Source organism: Corvus brachyrhynchos, unplaced genomic scaffold (genome assembly GCF_000691975.1).
Source record: "Corvus brachyrhynchos isolate BGI_N302 unplaced genomic scaffold, ASM69197v1 scaffold381, whole genome shotgun sequence".
NCBI lineage: Eukaryota > Metazoa > Chordata > Aves > Passeriformes > Corvidae > Corvus > Corvus brachyrhynchos.
Window position 1 is genome coordinate 798,771 of NW_008236219.1, and position 20,341 is coordinate 819,111.

The 20,341-nt window shown below is 41.2% G+C and overlaps 1 protein-coding gene across 12 annotated transcripts in view; it reads left to right on the top strand.

The window, feature by feature from the left end:
- Positions 1-19,968, top strand: part of RAPGEF6 (Rap guanine nucleotide exchange factor 6) — a 123,757-nt gene extending 103,789 nt beyond the window's left edge. For 5 of the 12 annotated variants that reach the window (XM_017746888.1, XM_017746890.1, XM_017746889.1 and 2 more), the window contains 8 exons: positions 1,604-1,824; positions 4,263-4,454; positions 5,710-5,844; positions 7,215-7,328; positions 9,371-9,596; positions 11,387-11,898; positions 14,801-15,062; positions 16,760-19,968. In XM_017746888.1, the coding sequence (XP_017602377.1) occupies positions 1,604-1,824; positions 4,263-4,454; positions 5,710-5,844; positions 7,215-7,328; positions 9,371-9,596; positions 11,387-11,898; positions 14,801-15,042 (1,642 nt within the window). In that variant the 3' untranslated portion in view covers positions 15,043-15,062; positions 16,760-19,968. The remainder of the gene's footprint in view (positions 1-1,603; positions 1,825-4,262; positions 4,455-5,709; positions 5,845-7,214; positions 7,329-9,370; positions 9,597-11,386; positions 11,899-14,800; positions 15,063-16,759) is intronic. The other 7 variants (XM_017746892.1, XM_017746894.1, XM_017746893.1 and 4 more) reach the window with 3 other exon arrangements.
- The last annotated feature ends 373 nt before the right edge of the window (positions 19,969-20,341 follow it).

Consider the following 20,341-nt stretch of genomic DNA (forward strand, 5'->3'; position numbering starts at 1 on the left):
GTCCCTGGTTTGAATAGCTGTGAACACTCCATCATGCCTTTTGCTGCTCCTTGCCTCCAATAGCATTTCTTTTTTATTTAATTAAGCTATAAATTGCTGACAGTTTTTAAGGTTATATTTTCTCTCAGAATGATTTTTTTAACATACTTGAAAATATTGTAGTCAGCAGTTTTCCAACTTTTTTTTTTAAGCTAAGTGTACTTGATTCCTTGGATTTTCTCTAACAACATGTTTCATTCTGACTCCTTTGGCCATTATAGCTCTTCTGTGCTTGATGTTGTTTATTCTGCCACTTGTGATTCGGTAAACACACAAGATCTTGATAAATGTCTTCATGTAGCTTTAAAAATATTCATCTGAATGTTTAAAAATCCCCACACAAACCCAGCTTTGAACAACTTCTTTGAAAGTTTCCATTAGAATTTGCATGTGACTTACACTGTGATCTCCATTTATTTCAAAATGCATCAGAACTGAACTTTGGCAATTGAAACAGAAGTGATTCTGTTTGAACTATATCCAGATCAGTTATTCAGTCACTCTTTCACTGCAAATAGGAGTGACTGTCAGGGAGAGTAACGTGTGTTCTTTAACAGTTACAGGATTGTTTATTTTTGCTTCAGTTACTGATAGAGTTCAGAGCTCAAAATTAGGAGTATTGAGGAGCATCCTCTTTCATAGGTGCAAGTCTGTACAAGTCTGGGTATATGTGTATCATCACTGCCTTCCTCACCTTTCTTGGGATATGTTTTTTAATGAGCTGCTCTTCTGTGGATGTTCTTAGTTAATTGAAGAAAGAAGTTAAGTGCGTAATCAAATGCACTTTGTACGTTTAACATAATTTGCTGCTTGTTTAACCATTACGAGAAGCTCAATTTTCTACGAGAATTGCAGTGGTCACTCACTTCTGTGCTCAGCTAAGTGCAGGAAGTTTCTGTGTAAGGCTGATGCACACAGTGGGTACCCAGTTTCTTAAACCAACAAGTTACCAAGTTTGTCCACTTTTAGAATCTACAGTTGAATTCATAGAGCTGTAAAGGTTGGAAAAGATCTCTGAGATCACGAAGTCCAACCATCAACCCAACACCATCATCATGCTCACCACTAAACCATGTCCTCAAGTGCCTTAAATGTGTGTTTTTGAACACTTCCAGTGATGGGTGACCCCACCACTACCCTGGGCAGCCTATTCCAGGGCTTGACAACCCTTTCTATGAAGAAGTTTTTCCTAATGTCCGATTTAAGCCTCTCTTGGCACAACTTGAGGCCATTTCCTCTTGTCAGCTGTGCGTCTTGCAGCACAAGCCTGTGGTTTGTTAGCGGAGCTAAATGGGTTCCATACGCAGGACTGCTCCGTGTTCTTCCCAGCTCCACATTTCTATATGCAGTCCTGTTCTAGACTCAAATCGCTGCTCTCAATTTACCCAAATATGTTAAGACAAGTGTTGTTTTAATGCTGTTCATCTTCTTTAACTCATTTGCATCAGCATGCACTAGCCCTAACTGAAGATTATTGGTATTAATCTGCTTTGGCCTGTGCTACTCTAGCTCTTCGTTGCTGTTGAGAACTGAACCTTTACTGCTTTGATCTTTTCTCTTGTAGGTCTCTGAGCCAGGGCAGCATGAACTCAAACATGCTGGATGTACAAGGAGGTGCTCACAAGAAACGTGCCCGCCGCAGCTCACTCCTGAATGCCAAGAAGCTCTATGAGGATGCCCAGATGGCAAGGAAGGTGAAGCAGTACCTGTCCAACCTCAGTGTAGAGACAGACGAAGAAAAGATCCAGATATTGTCACTTCAGTGTGAGCCTGCATACAGCACTTGTAAGTACAAGTCAGCTAGAACAGCAGCATGATCCATGGCATTTATAAAAAATGTTGTTCCTTCTCTAGAAATACTTTTAAACTTTTCCTCTGTGGAGAAAATACTGTAGTAAGTGCTGTTTTGTCAGTTCATGTACTGAGAGCTTCAGCAAGACAGCATGTGTGTTCAGGTTTTGGTTGAGCTCAGAAAATGTCTGTGATGTTTTTTATTTTGACCTTTATTTCCTAAAGCTGTGTGTCTTTCCATCAGTCTGGCAGGAAATTCAATAGCGCATCAGCTCTGTTGGTGCTCCACTGTCCTTGCACAGAATTAGGAAGGATAAAAGTGGTGTTTACCCTATGAAGAGCAAGAAATGAAAAGAGACAAAATCAATATAGAAACTGCAATGGATTACACCTTAGAATAAATGAAGATTGTTGAGAAGGAGAAGTTAGGTCAATATTGACTGATGAGTTTGACGTGGCTTGACAGTCAAAAATTGAGGACTACAGCAGGACAGCTCTCATAATTTGAGCTCTTGTCAAACAAACTGTTGTCTGACCTGCTGTCTTACACAGTTCAGTAAATTCTTATTTAGAAATGAGAAATTATAACTGCATTTTATTTAGGTACTCTAGCAGTTTTCACTTTTTTGAAGGGCAGATTTGTTTCAAAAAAGGTGAGTGACAACCAAGCTAAGCAAAATAATGATTCCTGCTTGTCTTTTGTCCATATATAGCCCTTTAAGGCTTTTTTTGTCTTCAAATACTGTTTTGTCTCTGATGAGGTAAGTTCAAAGCATGACTCGGAGATGGCATCTTGAAGATAAAATTTTAAGTCCTTGCCGCTATCCAGTATTAAGAATGCAAATCCTTGTTATTCCCTAAGTTGCCTTCTTATGCAAATTTTCTTTTAGCATTTACTTTTAAATAGCACTGAAGCAGGAAATCTGGAAATGGCCATCTTTAACTCCCTTTTGAAAATGTTAAATTCTCTGTGTTTGAACTCTTGATAGGTGATTTATGTGCAATTGTAACAGGTACCAGGCTGAAGAGGCAAACATAAATGTTATCAGGTTGTTTTTTAGTTGTTTTAAATAAATAAATTAAAATCTTATTTGCACAGTGCTAGCCAAAGATATTTGGAAGTGAAAATAGGGAATATACACTGACTGTTCTACTTCATGTAGTTAAGCAAATCAAGACCTTATTTTCTTAAACATCAGAAAGGAAAATGAAGTTTAAGTGGCTATAGAAATAATATATAGTAGGTTGGCATATTATTAAAAGTACCATTTTTAAAAACTAGTGAAAAAGCCCTAAACACCAAAACGCACAGGTGGTAGATCCAGTTGAGATTATACTCGTTGCAGAGCTGGGAGAAGAATGGAGGAGTGTTGTGGAGCATGAGGGCGCTGCCAGCCCCTTGTGCTTTTAAATCTGGTCCCAGGGATGCTCCTCCCCACTTGCTTGGATTACCCACATTCAGGGATTCAGCTCCTCCATTTCTTACCTCAGTAATAAACCTCTGGCCTTGCTTGTGGAAGGAATGAGCAGCAGTGACACTGCAATCCAGAGTTTTCCAACAGAATATAAGGAGAAATCAGATGGCCTGAATTGCTGTGTGATTAAAGCAGAAGCTGAAGCAGTGCCCTGTGCTGTAAATCGCTTGTGCCACCTAGTGAAATGTTTGATGCCAGTTGCAAAACTGATGCCTTAAGAGGCCACCTAGAAACAGAGACTAGACAGGAGTAAGGGAATAACAGAGGTATTTATTTGAAAGGCCTTCAAAGGCACACCCTGGGGAGCCTGAAGCTATTCTCAAAATGGACCCCAAGATGGATGACAGGTCACGAGTTCTTCACCCTTTTATAGGTTTGGTTCATTTGCATAGCAGGGTTAATTCTCCAATTAAAGCTTCAGTTTTCCCCTCAGCTTACCCCCCCTTTGCGGCTCTTTGGTTTTACTTTTGGCCTAGGACAGTCTTGGTGTCCTTGGAAAGCAGGGCCAGAGAGGCTTTGTTATCTCTACCTAGCATGAGAGAGCAGAAATTAACAGGCTACAAGAAACTTCTGAGTCACACACCAAGCAGTGCAGGATTTGAAAAATATGGAAGTTAAAACCTAAGGCATCAAAACCACCTGATTTTGAAGGAAGATGCTGTTATGCAATTGCACCTTGCATGCAAGGGATTAAAATACAGGCTTGTGGTAGAAATAAATAACGTTTTTTTGATCATTTGATTAAGTACCTCTATGGCACTTTCAAGAATTTAGGGCTTTTTTTAAAGCTATTCCACACATCATCTTCAGTGTGATGAGATTGTAGTGTTTGGACTAGAAATGGTTTCAAATACAATTTATCTTCTTTATACGGTGGTTCCTTTGTCTGGATGGTTGTGCTGCAATAATCCTGCAATTCAAAGTGCTAGATATTTATATGCAGTTTTTCCCTAACAGTGACAAAGAATTTAAGTGAGAGAAGAGGAGGGAAATCCTCCGAAATGTCTCCAGTGCCCATGAGATCAATTGGCCAAACCACAAAAGCCCATCAGCATCAACAAAACCGAATGAGTCAAGTTCTTCAGGTCCCAACTGTGAATTTGTACCCCAGCAGGAAAAAGGGACTGACAAAGGATCATGTCACATTCAGTGAGTATCTTCAGTTCACCTGGCTGGGGAGGTTTAAAGATGGGAGTAAACAAGAGGGAGGAGCTCTTTTGTAGCTGGGTGGTTTATGCAAGATACCATTGTACTTCATTAATTTATTTTAGAACAGCTGGTGCATATTGCTGTGTTTTAAAAGAGCATGCTGTCTACCTAGTAATTTGCACAGCCTTTAATAACTTTCCTTAAAACAGTTAAGGTACAGATGAGGTGCTGTCTCCAAATACGCTTTTGTTTCATGAAGTCTAATATATTTGGGTGAAATCATTGAAACAAATCACAGACATTTAATATTTTAGCCTCTGGGATACCATTTTAACAACATTATGGTCAAATGGAGCAACATATATTATTAGTTGCTCCTAGTGAACGTTTTTTTTTTTTGTCTCTGAAATTGCTAGTTGTAAAGCAGTATATTCTGTATTAAAAAGCTTTTTTCCTATTTACGTAACTGTTGTATCATTTGAAAGCTACAGTTTTGGGTTATTAAATAAAGTTAGCTGCAGTCAATAACTGATATGAAACTATTTTGTAGTATATTGGGCATCAACATAATTTAAAATAGCTTCAGAAAACAGTATATTACAGCATATAGAATACTGTTTCCAGTTAGTATTTATTTCAGTTCTCCTCTGAAAAGCCTGTGCAGTTTGGTAAGTTCCAGAAACTTTTCTCGGAGGTGTTTCTTCATTCCTGTGTGGTGGTCCGTGCTGATCTAACAAGTTATTGAGAACTTGAAATAACTCCTCAGCACTGTGTCCTCTGCAGGATGGTCTAATAGTGAGTAAGAAACACCAAACCATGTGTGGAACACTGGTTTTGCTAAACTGGCCAAGCTGTGGGTAGTTCCCATGAGTGTTGATTTGAGAGCTCCTGCTTGTGAAGATCTTGAACTGACCTGTTGGCTCTGACACACATGGTTTTTAACACAGTCCCAACAATGCCATGGGCAAGGATTTCCTTCAAGCTTTATACTGCACACAGATTTTTTTTTTTTAATTTTTTTATTTTACACAGTCCTGCAGTGGTTCCTGTTGGGATGTAGTTGTTTCAACACACTGCAGATGAGCAGCCAGCAGTAGCAGTGGCCGCAGCTGAACTGATCTAAATTTAAATGGAGACTGCCTCCACATGCAGAATTCTCTGAGCATCTGCTCCTCTCTTTGCTGAGCAGTTTAAACAGAAATCAGTAACTCAAAAGAAGAATAATATGCAGTAACTGATCCCATTGTTTACTTAGGTACAGGCTCTCCACAGAAGTCTTTAAGCTTGTCTGAGGAAGTAAGTAGTAAGAAACAAACAGATGACACTACGTCCATGGCATCTTCCTTGCACTCCAGCCCACCTGCTTCTCCTCAGGGCTCCCCACGCAAAGGTATGTGTGTGTGGCAGCATCAGTCCTAGGAACTGGAGCCTAAACCAGGGTGAGCAGTGGCAGGAATATTTGTTGGTAATGACATGTAAGAGAAATAGTAGTTTAGAATATTCATGTCAAGAGTAGAATCACGTCTTTCTATGAAGAGACGTGATTTTCCAATGTATTTGTATATTTTGGACCTTTATGTCACTTAGTATTTAATAAAAGGGAACAATTGTTTTCTTGAAATACTGCCTAAATGTTTTTGGCAGAATTCCCAATAGATCTGAAGTGCTGACACCTGCCATCATGCCAGTTCAGATTTAGGTGGCCATTTAAATAAATGGGATTCACAAACCTGGGGATTTCTTGAAGATGACAGTGTTGGACAGAAACTGCAGCTATTGAGACAACTTTTGGTCTTGCCCAAGGTAGCTGGAATACCAGGTGATTACATAGGGCTGGAGATAGAATGGTGTCATAATTCTCCAGGACAGGTGGTTTAGGTTGCTGCAGAAGTAGTGGATCCATCTAAATCCTCGAGTCGCTGTTCATATTTTTTATTCTTGTGCACAGGGCTTTGTATACATCCCTGTCTCTCATGATGCCCTGAGAATCCCTTTATTTTTGATGTCTTCATCTTAAAAGATCTGCATCACTTCATCATTAGTCAACCTTGGATGGGAATTCATTTGAAATCTCTTAACACCACTCAGTAGCCAGCCCGGGTGGTCGGTGTTGGATGTTGTAAGGCCTCTCTCCCTCCCTTCTGTGCTTTGACTCACTGACAGCCCAAAGCCACCGCGTTGGCTTGGCATGGCATGGCACGGTGACCTGCTGCATCTTCTCACGCTTCTCAGTGGGAGATCAGGCTGGTCTGTCCACTTCTGCCTTCACAAGATCGTGTTTTCTTTAGGAGAATGCCACTTATTTTACTTAAACACAGCGTATGTATAAAAAGCTTAAATACTTGGGTTGCCGAACCTTGCTTCACTGAGACTTCTGAGCATCACTTATAAATATGTTATTGTTGTTAACTTTTATCTGGTTCTTTGAAAATAGTGTTTGTTTCTCTGGGATTATTTCATTAATTCAATTTGCTTTCAGCATATTTTTAGCACTGATCTCATTTGAGGTGATCTGTACTTTGTTGTATGTGTTGTGCTAACAGCTCATTGATCTAAAATTAGGTGCTTCACAGACAGCTGAAAGACATAATTTTGGGCATGAACACGTTCCACTAGATCTTTGATTTCATTTTTTTTTGAGCTATACCCAAGTGGTATACAAATAGGATTGAAGAAAAAAGGGCGTAAAATTAGGATGTTATTTTTGTTGTTATTTATCTCATCATCTATCAAAATCTGTCTGTGTCTACTTCATTGTAGTTGGCAACATCCAAAGGTCGGATAACTGCAGTCAGATGAATCTCTCTGGCTCTTCCTCATCACTGGCCAGTGAAACCAGCAACAAGAACAGTGGACAGCGCAGCTATGGAATAGGTGGGGCTTATTTACAAAAGCAAATTCGGATGATTTGCCAAGCCGGAGACAGTTCTGAGAAAAGTGCAAAGGTGGCCAGAGAGAAAGAGAGTAGAAAGGCAGAAGCTGAGCATGAGCCCACAAAAATAAAGGGATTCCGCTTTAGAAGACTTAGGAAAGAAGCTTCTCCAGGGAAAGAACAGCTTTTACTGCAAAAAGGGAAGCAGAGCCCACTGAAGTCTTAGAAAGCAGCGAAAACCAAAAGGACAAGGACATTGATACTCTGAGTACAGCAAGTATCTATAGCAACAGCAGTGTGTACGCATCGTACTGCGTATGCACAAGGCCTAGAAGAAGGAGGAAGACTATATAATGTATTTTTAGAAGAAAGACTGATGCCCATGTTGTGTCAGATATCCTGAGTTTATCTAAGTTATTTCAGCATTATCCATTTACCTGTTTAAGGTGTTTAATGTGCTTCCCTTCCAGATATTTGTGTCAGTTCTTTATAGCTAATCACCCTTACAGTGCAGTGAAGACAATAATGTGAAGTTTAGAAAATCAAGGAACAGGTACAGTGTCAGTTCAGTTACTTAGTGTGTCACAAATGCCAATGAAACAGTAAGTTCTGCAACATTTGTTAATTATCGCAGTCCCTGATATGGTGTAAATGCTCACGTCCAGCACTGGTGTATATTCCACTGGTCACATCTTCTTCTGACCTTTTCAGCCTAGCAAATACTTACATTTATTCTGTTCATATGCATGTGTTGTTATTTTATGGCTCAGCTTTCAGATAGTGTTAATTTCTTTAATGAAGAGGAGCCCCTTTGTTCTCCAGATAGTCGAAGTTCTTGAAGAACGGTGTCTTCACGTTAAGGAACACTGTGAGGACATTTCTTACTGCAGTGCAGTAAATTTAAAGAGTCTCTTAAAAATGTAAAGAACATGAAATACTAGTTATTGCCAAAGGAAACTGAAATTTAGTCTTAAAAAGGCTGCTCTTAAGTACATTTTAAGATTCAGATCTGTAGTTTGATAATATTGCTATTTACTGCTCATAGTTGCTCTTAAAATCTTACAGCAATAATCAAAGTTAAGCTGTGAAATCTCAAATTATGAGCTTTATGCTCAGTGGCTGTATGCCAGTATCTCCACCTGCCATAGTGTATCATCTCTGTATTGTTCATGCACTTAAGGGCATCGGTTTTCTGTATTAGGTTGTGTGTATCACTGGCATGGCTTTTACACTGCCTTGTCATTTCACTTCTTTACCTAATCAATGTAAATATGTGGCAGTCCAACTAAAAGGCATATGTGCAGAAATCTAGGAAAAAAAAGCTTGGGTGAGGTGTTGGATATATAGGGGCATATACCTTATTTGTGTCTGAAAGAAGTTACTTGAGGGTAAGCCCAGCAGGAAAAATTGCAGTACACATTTTGCTGTGAATCTGGTGGGGTCTTCAGCTGTTCCCCTTCTGTGGGAACAACGCTGGAGTCTGGTCCAGCTCCTGCCAAGGTTGTACTTCCTCCTTTGCTTTCTTCTCTGTTGGTTTTGGAGCAGATAATAAAACTGAAATGGACCATATGGCTAATCCCTGAGTGCTAATAGCTGGCTTTTACCTTAGTCATCATCTCCTTCTCCACTGCCAGGATCTTTTTTTGAGTCTTGCATGGCAGTATGGCAGAGGGATAGTGGGAAGTATGCTGCATTTATGCTGAAGGAGTCAGAGCACTTGCAGAATTGGAACGACCTGATCTGCCCACGCAGTACTGATGCAGTAGGCTGCTGATTCTGGTTGTGTAGGTTAAAGCTGCTGCTCTGGAGAGTAGTGGAGTTGCAGGTGGCTTATTGGTGTCCCTGGACTTGCATTAATTAATCAGTGCTTAGATGCTGATAGATGCTAAAAGCTTTAGTACCTACCCTAAAATCCTCAGTGGACTGATTGTATGCAAACAGGGTTTGGTTGTTTTTCTTCTAAATATCCTTGCTGTAATATGTGTGTCAATACTTCACTGTTATATGTCGATCAAGACATTCTCCTCTTCTCTGCTGTCCTTAGGCTATGCCCTCATACCTTCCACTAAATCTGACAACTTCTCGGACTCCAGTCACAGTGAGATTTCATCCCGGTCCAGCATCGTGAGCAACTGCTCTGTGGACTCCATGTCAGCAGCACTGCAGGACGAGAGGAGTTTGTCCCAGTCCCTCATTGTGGTGGATTCAGGCGGGGCAGAGAGAAAGGAGCATCCTCAGGCATTGACAGATTACGGCCAGCCCTGCCCGGGGTAAGGTGCAGCTGATTCTGTTTGGGCTTGGTGTCCTGGTGTCAAGAAGGGGTAAGGAAGCTTTGGCCCGGACACAGTTGTGCAGTCCACTGTGGTTATTAAGCTTTTTCTGGAAGCTGGGGGACTGGCTGCTCTGTGTGAGGCTGTTTCCATAAGACGCTTACAGTATTACTTAGGGAGACAACAGCTTGTTCCTATTGGTGGGGTTTGGCTGGATATTTCTTGCAGGAGACTGGAAGTGTGTTTAAAAGCCAGGATGATACTTAGCAAATTAGTGCCATGGTGAGAGACAGCAAAAGAACAACACAGTATGATCAATTCTCTCCGAGTCAGCAATGCCAGTCACTTAACATGCTCTAATGTGATATTTAAAGATTTTTCTAACTATCATTTGTTGCTTAGGCAGACTGGAAGCTTTCTGCCACTGTCTTCCTGACACTTTCCACAACAAGAGCTCTTGTTACTTTGGTGCAATGAGAAACTTGTGCTGAAATGATGCTTTGAGCTGGAAGTTTTTGGATTTTTCTTTCTAGATGTAGCACCTTGATCCATATGTATGGATGTAATATGTCTTAATATATCTTGGGATAGCATTGTCTGTCCTCAGATGTCATGGATTCAACTAAATGAGAGATGTTCCTTACATTTCTAATTTTTCCAGCACATGGAATCACAGAATGCTTTGGGTTGAAAGGGACCTTAAAGATCATCTTAATCCAACCCCCATTCTCTGGTCGGGGCTCAGGGTGCTTCCAACCCCATCCAGCTTGGTCTTGAACACTACCAGGGATGGAAAGAAATGAGTAATTCAATTTTATTTCTTAGGGTTGAAATGGGAATTTAAAGATGTGCTTCATCAAAGAAAATAATTCCCTTTTCTAGAAGGCATAACACACACTAAGTTCATGTTCTGTGGTTGTTCCTTTATTCCTTAGTTTCAATGGGTTGCAAGGGAAGAAAGTGGATTTTATCCTAGAACTTACAAAATAGAAAAGGAAGGAAAAAAAATTGCTTGCACATATCTAAGAAACATTCCTTGATTTCACAATGTGTCAGTAAACTGCTGAGGGAGGGTGTAGAATTTTAATGTTGTGCTGCCCATGCATTTGTTAACACGCCCAGAAATAGTTGGGAGACTTGAATAATGTCTAGCGATCCTATCTTCTGTATTCTAAATTCATACAAACCTGACTTTATTTTCCCCCCCTTAATTATACATTTAGAGTGATTAGAGCTTTCAGCGACATTTATTTAAAAAAGAAATTTTGGACTTTACTTTTCAGAATCTGTCCCTCCATATTGTTCCCACAAATGTTATTTGTGCCCTATATTTCCAAATGTTCTTGAAATTCAGCTGCTTCCACTCTGTCTGAACAACTTGAGGTTTCTGCCAGTGAAGGGGTTGGATTTTATTCTAAATATTTATTTTGGTTTTAGTTTATAAATGTAAAGAAAAAAGTGGTAGCAGACTAAATATAAGAGGTAATTTACTCTGCTTTCTGTCAGGCACTGTTGCTCTCAGTGGTAGAGAAGAGCTTTTGGGGGCCAGATTTATAGATCTGCAGTGCAGCCTGGAAATGCATGTTGCAAACTTGTTATTACTTGGGAATAACTTCGTTGCTGCTTCGTGCAGTAATGAGTTTGAAGTAACAGTGTCTTGTCAGTGCTCCCCTGTACCTTGACCTTGCTGCTCAGCCGATACAAACCCAGAGTACAGCTCTGAGTACGTCACTCTTACTGTAAAAGCTTACAAGTGTTTTCTTCCCAATTTCTGTTGTTTTCCAATGTAGCTGGTCCATCACTAGGCCTGCTCTGATCAGAGGGATGGCATTCACATCTTCCATGAGCAGCGAGGAGATCTCCCACGAGCACATCACGGTAGAGGCAGCAGACAGCGGCCGGGGAAGCTGGACTTCATGCTCAAGTAGTTCTCATGACAATTTCCAGAATATCCCAAACCAGAAGAGCTGGGATCTCCTCAATTCTTACCGTCACACCCAGCTGGATGGACCTATAGCTGAAGTGGACCCCACAAACTGCTACTCTGAGGAGGGTTATTTGTATTCTGAAGCCTTTTCCAAAGCCAACAGGCAGTCGAAAGCCAGCATGGAGCTTGATCAGTCTCGGCAGAGCTGGGCGTCCTCCAGCTCCCTGTCAGACACCTATGAGACAAACTATGGGACAATTAAGCGGAGGGGGCTGGAGAACTCCACAGCAGAGCAGACGGAGGTTTTGGACTCTAAACCAGGCGCTGATACAACTTACAAAACTGTTACTTCGAGTACAGAAAAAGGCCTGATAGGTAAGCCAAGCCAACAGCTCACGGAAGCTGCTACATCTGTTTTTCATTTTGATATTAAGTTGTTAAGAAATGACATCAGCAGGTCTGGGGCTGCCTGGCATGTTGAATTCAGCTTCATTCGTGGTTGTAATCAGAGCACTACACAGTGTGTTTTCAAGCCACCTTCTTTTGCATTAGGAATATCAAGATAATAAACAAGTGCACTTCCCCATCACTTCATGGGTCTGCAGGAAAACTCTTTTCAGGAAAATGTCAAGCAGTTCTTCTCTGTAGTATGGTATTTTGTTTTTTTTGAATGATTGTGGAGGTGTACTCATCACTGTAAATGTTCCTCTGACAAGGATCAATGATCCCGTGCTCCTTAAAAAGACTTCCCAGGAATCCAGAGGGAAGAGCATGACTGCAGAGTGGTGTGGAGCTCACCTGCCTCTGTAGGGCTGGGGCTCCTTTCATCTGCAGGGCTTTGGTCTCTGAAAGCTCAATGGCAAAGCAGATTCCTTTCCTGTCTTTGCTATTTTAAGGTCCCATTTATTTGATTATACAGCTGCAGTTTGGCTACTTACGAAAGGAGAAAAAATTAAAAATGTTCTTTCCAATACACGTAGTTCTATCAGGCAAGATGTTCTTCCCCTGTCCTAGTGAGTTCAGTAGCCAAAATTAAAAGAACTTGGTTAGCAGCAAGATAAAACATGGAATGCAAAGCTTTCTAAGACTGTGAGGCAAGGGTGCAGCTGAAATGCAATTTAATTACAGAGTGGATTGCTGGAGGGGTTTATGTTATCAAAGGTAATTGCCTGAATAAACATTGCACATAGGGCAGAGGTCTTGGACTGTGTTCCTCCTTCTTGGCGTTGGAAAAGAAATCATGGTGGAGCCTTGCAGAAAATTTGCTCCCAGGTCATTGCTGTGCCTGTGCTCTGCCCTCCCAGCCTTTCAGAGGTGTTCATGAGCATCTGAGCTGTATTAGGAGATAGCAGGTTCACTGGTCAGTACATGCTGTCCTTGCTGACAGCACTTGCCCTTCCTTTTAATTCTTTTTCCATTCTGCACCATGTGGCTGTGAGAAGCAGTCAGAAAGTGCTGGAGTAGGGCATGTGTATGTCTGCTCAAGGAAAGATCTGATATGGGTGGATATAATTCCAGGTTTGCAAATGCAAATCCGTTAGCTGTTCACCATCACACAGTATGCCAAAGATATCTTCACTTTATTTCACTGTTAGTAAAATACTACGAATTGGAGCTTGGCAAAGGAGCACATTATTCTTGCATTACTACAGTAGACTAAAGGTTAGCTCTAGTGAGCCTGAAGCTTTCTCCTTTGAAGGAGAACCATACCCACCCTCATCATTCCTCCTGCAAATCCAACAAAGAGTGAAGGTGAGGTGAGGATCCAGCCCTTCCCCATCCCTCCAGGGAAGAGCAAACCCTCTTCACTTCTGCTTTCTCACAGAGACCTCATACAGTGCTAGCTAAATGAAAATAAATCTTGTAATTCAACAGAATAAATCTCTGCCTGTACCCACGTGTATCTGCTAAACCCCAGACTTGACTGAATTTGGTTTTGGTTGTTTTACTGTCAGCCCAAGCATGAGCTGAGGTCGTCAAGTATGAACCAGCTTGTGTTCCTGATACCCAAAACCTGGAATCTCGCAAGTCTACAACACAAAAAGAAGTACTGTGTTATTTTTCATCCCTTCACATTCTTCTGAGATAAGAGACTATTACATTTGCTGAAATAAATGAAACTAATGAACATGCACTGTTTAAAATGGATCCACGGGAAGAATGCAAATTCGCTTAACTAACAGATTAAAAAAAATTACCCTGGCTTTGAAACTCTCCTGTTGCAACATGTCCATGGAAAAAAGCCCAATTTAACATGCACATGAGCCCCAGACCTGGGGTGGGAGGGAGGGGAGGCAGCCTAAGAAGAGCTAAATTTTGGGTTGAGAGCCTCTGTGATTTGAACTGCTGCTGAACAGGGCAGGAAGGGAGAAGATGAATTATGTAGCAAATACATTGCAAATAAAAAATATTGATTGTAGCCTTTTCATGACTGCACAAGGTGTAATGCAGCTGTTCCAAAGGCTGTTCCAATGACTTTCTAGTTTTTTCTCACTTGTAAACAGAGAACATAGTTTAAGATAAGGGTATGAAAGAAAACAAAACAAAAACCAAAGGAAAAAAGTAAGAAATCAAAAGTATGGATGTGATAAGCCATTATTCATTCTGTGAAAATGTAAAATAATTAACGCAGGCTCAATACACAGTCTGCCTCATAGAATCAGTTTAACGTGTTGCTATTGTTTTTCTTCCTATAGCATAGCTGGATCGTTTTGTGTCTTTATACACATCAGCTGATACGGTGATGTTTTATTATAATGAGTTTATGTTAAGCCACTGACCTCTTTTGGGTGATGAAGTGGATGTTGGAAGTCAACCAGCAGTTCTTGCTGCGCAAAGTAACTCTCAGCTGGTTGCCTTAATTCCTTCTGTTTCCGTTTCCCAGCCTGTAGCAGTGGCAGCAGACTTGGCTGTGCTGGCTCTCCATCCAGCTGGAGAGCTCCAGAGCATCCCCTGGTGCAGCAGGGGCACAGGAATAGTCTGTAATAAAAGGTGTTAATTGCAGTCTGAATGCAGACAAGCTTAGAGTCCTCTTTCCACTCAACTGGCATCTCAGCTAAGGAGTTCATGGGTTCTCTTGCTACTCTGACTTCTTAAAATAAATAGAAAGCAGAAATAAAGGCATAAATACCTGCTGCTGTTGTTATAACCAATGTTTCTGCATTAGCGTTTTGTTATCAGTTTCTGTTTTGCCATTGTAACATTTCATGATTTTTTAACGTTTTGTTTCCTTTGTTTTTCTTCTTTAACATTTCCATTGCTTATTTCTTGTGCCCAGTGTACTGTGTCACCTCACCTAAGAAGGACGATAGGTATAGGGAGCCACCGCCCACCCCTCCGGGATATATGGGGATTTCTTTAGCGGACATAAAGGAAGGATCGCCCCACCACCCACACCTCAAACCTCCAGACTATAGTGTGGCAGTGCAGAGGTCAAAGATGCTGCACAGTGACCTCTCTAGACTTCCATCAGCTGCTCTGGGTGCAGCCGTCCAGCCCCAGAGTAGCAGAGTTGCCTGACGCAGATAGTGAAGAGGATGGTAGGTGAACACCTGGCTTGGGAGTGGGGCTATGCAGGGTGAACTTCGCAGCTGTGTTCTGGGCTTTCTCTTGGGTCATTCTTGGAGATTAAAAGCTGATTAATCTCTAAATACACAGTTTTGTTTGTATGACTGTATGCACACACGTGGCTGTGTATGTCATGCATAGCTGTGTGCACGTACATACACGTTTAAAGCAAAGAAGAATGCCTTCCCCTTAGAAAAAGCATGTTGGCACCAAACAGGCTCAAATTATATGTAAATAAACATACAAAAATATATGTCACAAGATCTCCTAAAGTACAACTGAGACACTTAGGAGCATGTAGGTGTTCTTCTTTTTTCTTTAAAATCTGTCCCCTCTCAGACAGTGATGGGACACTGACAGGTGACAGGTGGAAAAACTCCAGCCTCCCTGAGTTAACTGGTGTTCCAGTGCTTTGGCTGGCATCAGGGTGATGGTCTAAAATGAGTGATTTGGATTTGGTGAACTCATTTGATTTGTATTCAGGTGTGCTGGCATTGACCTGCCTTATGCCTCAACAGATATTTTTGTAGATTGAGTTTCAAAATAGTGACCTTCTGTTCTTCTGGAGAGTGCATTTGATGAAACGAGTGTTCTCTGCCTAACTTGCCCTGACAGTGTCTCTTCCACTTCATTTTTCATTATCTTGTTTGAAGCAACAGCCAGTGGTGCCAAGCATGGCATCTGTGGGGTGACCAAAATATGAGAGGATTTTCCAATAAGGACTGCTCTTATATTGTGTCAAAACTAACTTCAGGTCAGGGGAATTTCTACTTAATTGTTTATCTGCTGATTTGCTTTTAATTTCTATGCACCGATGTGATCTTCTGTACCCTTCGCTGGTGAACTTGTTTTTTATTAGAATGTTGTGATCATTTCCTTTCATTTCAGTCTGATTTAAAATGAGCCCGTATTTAGATTAAAACAATTTCTGATGCAAAATGATTGTATCTTGGCCCTTTAAAATATTTAAGCAGTATTTAACATATATGTTAGTACTACAGTTTAAACTTAGAGTAAACATAAAATTGCCTGGAATTAATTGTTGTGTTTTTGATGTAAAAATAAGGAAGTCATTGCTTCAAACATTTTTAATCCAAATTTTTCTAAGCTAAATTTAACTGTACACTTTTGGAGACACCTATTTTACTATTTTTGAAGCGCTTGGTTAATTTTATTTGGGATAAAATGCTCACTGCATGGAAATTTGCAGGCTTTTTTCCCAAATCCATAGCTTTTGGCATACTGGGAAACTGCATGCTGATAATTTTTGGAGGATCTGGGATTTTCTGTTTTGCAATATGTCTTTATTGTATGACCATCATACCTCAGACTGCAGAAGCTGTGGATGCCCCATCCCTGGAAGTGCACAAGTCTAGGCTGGATGGGGCTTGGAGCAACCTGGATGGTGTCTCTGCCTATGGCATGGAGTTGGAACAAGATCCTTTATAAAGTCCCTTCCAACCCAAACCATTCTGTGATTCCTTGAGGTTATGATAAATGGTGGTATGGAATGTGTAGTGATCAATGATAAAGACAGCGAAAACGCTGCTGAAGGGGTGCAGTTGGCATGGACCCACTGTGATCACCTCAATAGGTGCTGGTTTGTGCCCTATGTGCCCGAGGTGGGGACTGGTGGAATAACTGCCTGTTTCTTTGTCTTGTTTTGCAGAAGATGAACAAGTATCAGCAGTTTAACCCTTGGGCTATTTATATAAACCACTCACAACACAAGGGATGTGGGAAAAGGACTCATGGTTCTGTTAGCGACTGCTGACAACTTGCTGCTACTGACCTCAGACCTTGCCTCTGTCACAGACGAGATGGAATGGGTTGGATCACCTCTCTACATCTTCCTTCACTCTGCCACCACCACCTGAGAAGCTACTTTTGCCTGTGAAATAGCAAATCCTGTTCAAGGAATGTGCTGACTGCCTGGATACCAATATGGGTACCCAGAGATGGACTGAGCTTCGTGCATTGGGGAGGACCAGTTGTCACCACCACTTGAAACTTGGGAGCATTTTTCTGTATGATACCATGTAATCCTTTGGTAGTTTCCATTGTTGTTACTTTCTACATGACGGTTAGAAGTCTGAGTGTTATTTTATGAACTTAAAAAAAAAAATTATATCAAAATATCAGCAAAAGCGAAGGACGTTGCTGAAGTATCTGAAAATAATTTATTAATTTAATTTTTTTAATGGGAGTTTCATTTATGTGCGTTGGGAGTGCTCTGGTTGGCTAATATAAATGTTTAGTCAATGTGACAGTAAATTAGGTACACATCAACTGTTGTGCTCTCGAAATAAACACAGAAAAGTGTTTTGTAGATTTTAGAGTGGGTTTAGATTTAATATGCATAGAGCCCAAAGCCCTGCAGAGCAGTGTGTGTCAAGCCAGCACTCCTGCTGCTCCCCTCCTACATGGACACAGCAGAAACCCACTGTCCAAGGATTTTTAGAAATTTTTTTAGCTGCCAGCCAACTAAGGCAACAGTTGGTGCTCTTCTCTCTTAAGGAATGTTTGAAATGTGGAAGCTGTAGCTTACAGGGAGCATTTGGGGAGATCTGAAGCTTTCCCAAAAGAGTTTTAACCAGGTTTTGCCCTGCAGAGTTCAACATGCAAAGCATGTTTTAAAACTCAAAACTCAGCTGTGTGTTGTGGTTTTTAAGATCATCCCACATGTCCTGGCCTTTTCCCAGAGTTGCACAGGATTTAGGTGCAAAGGTTATCTTTGAAAAAAATAATGCAATAATTAGAAATCAGCTACATTTCACAATAAAATTTGTGAAACTGAATAATAAATGACACAGTGCTTATAGAAGAGCATAAAGCATTTTATGATGGGTTAAAAAACCCTGTGGTGTTTATCTGGAAAATACAGATGATCTCAAACCATTTTGTTTTAAATCCTAGCTAAAAATCCTGGTGTCGTCGATGTCAGTGAGAGTTTTGACTTACAGCCAGCCACTATTAACCCATGATCCTCTAGTTTGACTATGGTCAAAATAATTGCTTCTTCGATTTTACTTTTAGCCAGCCAGAGTGCAGAGGGGTAGAACTGGAAATACCTGCAGGTTCTTTACTTTTCTTTCTGTCTTTCCATCTTTCTTTCACACCCCATTCTAGTGTTAAAATCAGACATGAATGTGTGAATATGTATTTAAACATTTAATTGTAAATCTTGTGATGTTTACAGCCTAAGCTAGAAAGATGATGTTTGTCATTTTTACAGTGCCTCAAAACTGATTTCTATATCCATAGTCGTGAAGAGCTTTAAGGTTTTGGTTTTTTTTTTTTACCTGTATGTGTGCAGGGGTGCAAGGTGAACGCAATGTTTTTGGAAAATGCCACAAGTACCAAGAACAACCCAAAGCCTTTGATGTGCTCTTTCCATAGCAGCTCGGGGCTGATGCAGCCCAGGTGGATGTGAATGACCCAGCCTGTGTCTGCCTTCAGAGCAGTGCCAGATTCAACATTGCCTGGCATGTACCTGTACTGATTGGAATTGGGAAGGTGCAAATCAACAGTGATGCTGAGGAAGAGGATATCTAATTTGTCACTCATTGGTTGGCTGTATGAATTTTTGGCACAAGTGTCTGAGAAGCAAATGGTTGAAAAAATATATTAAAAACCTCTGGAGGTATGGCATAATGCATTTTGCTTTCTCGAGGCCTTAATGCTTATAATGAACCTGCACAGGCCTTAATGACTAAAGATTAATGTGTCAAAGCAATGCAGGGCACAGTGAGTGTTTTCAGCACATGCAATATTGATAATAGACCTGTTGAACTGATATTCCTGTGGGATGTAAATCCAAGTCCTGGACAGCCATCCCACTGTCAGCTGTAGTTCTCTTGTTAACTTCAACATGGAAACGACAGGCTTTGTGTTCCATCAGAAATTGTCTGCATTGTGCCAGGTGAATGAAACCCTGCGGTTCCTTGGCCATGGGGGGAGAGCTGCAGCTTATTCCAGCCTGTTGAACAAAAATATAGGGGATGGGGGTTACTAAAGTGGCTTCCTTTTCCCCCAAAACCCAGTAGTGCTGCCTTTGAGGACACAGGGAAGCCCCTGTGGGGAGCGGGGTCAGGGTCTCCTGGCAGTCAGCAAGAGCAGCTGAATAAATCACCCATCCAAACATGGTGTTTGATGGTGTTTGCACATCAACAGCATCCGCCTGTTTCACAGGGCTTGGCAGACACTGAAACATTCTGGAATGAGTGAAAGTCTCACTAATCATATTTTTCCTAATAGCCAACACAGCTGGTGTACATAAATCATGCATTAAACGATGGACAGATGAGCTACTCCTGCTTCTCCTGCCTTGCACAGTGTGGCTTCTCTTCTGTTGCTTGCTGGGGTTTTTGTTTGTTTGCTTGTTTTTAACTGGACCAATCACATTGATTGGGGCCAGTAGCCAAATGTAGTGTGTCTGGTATGGGTTTGAAGAGACATTATCCCTTTTTTTTGGTCATTCAGACAAAAGTAAGATGGTGGTTAGTACCTGTTATACACTGCTTTGTTGAAGTGATGTCTTCTGGACCACAGATCCCTGACTTGGTACCTCTGCCAGGTTCTTCTAACTCAGGCTCTGATGCTGATAAACAGTTAAGGTGCCTCATGTGTTCTTCCACTGCCGTACCTGGATTTGCTTGCTTCCTGTTTGTTGTTTGCTCCTGACTTGCTGGTGAAAGATGCATTTCAGGTTCTTGTGATTTAAGCACACAGTATTTTGTTACAAATCTTAAACTTTCAAATAATTCCTGAGAAAGCAGTGTAGTTTGGTAAAATTGAATTGGCCTCTCCAGTTGAAGAAAGGGGAAAATGAGATCACTGAGCTTCTGAGCACCAGGTTCGTCTCCCAGGTGCACAAAAGAATGGAAAGACAATGGCTGTAGATGTTTGCAGTTCATCATTTTGCAAAGTGGACAAATTTTGAGTGTTTGCCAACAATGGGCAGTGTGGGGCTTTCCTGGCTCCTTCCTTTTGTCTTTACTCAGATATGTGTGGCCTTACCTTGAGTCCTGCGTGTGATTTTTGAGCACCACGATATGAAAAAGACTTGAAGCTATTAGAGAGCATCCAAAGGAGGCACGAGGATGGGGAAGGGTCTGGAGAGGGGAAGCCTTATGAGGAGTGGCTGAGGGCTCTTGGTCTGTTCAGCCTGGAGAAAAGGAGACTGAGGGGAGAGAGACCTTATTGCAATCTACAGTATCCTTCTGAGGGGCAGCACCGATCTCTTCACTGT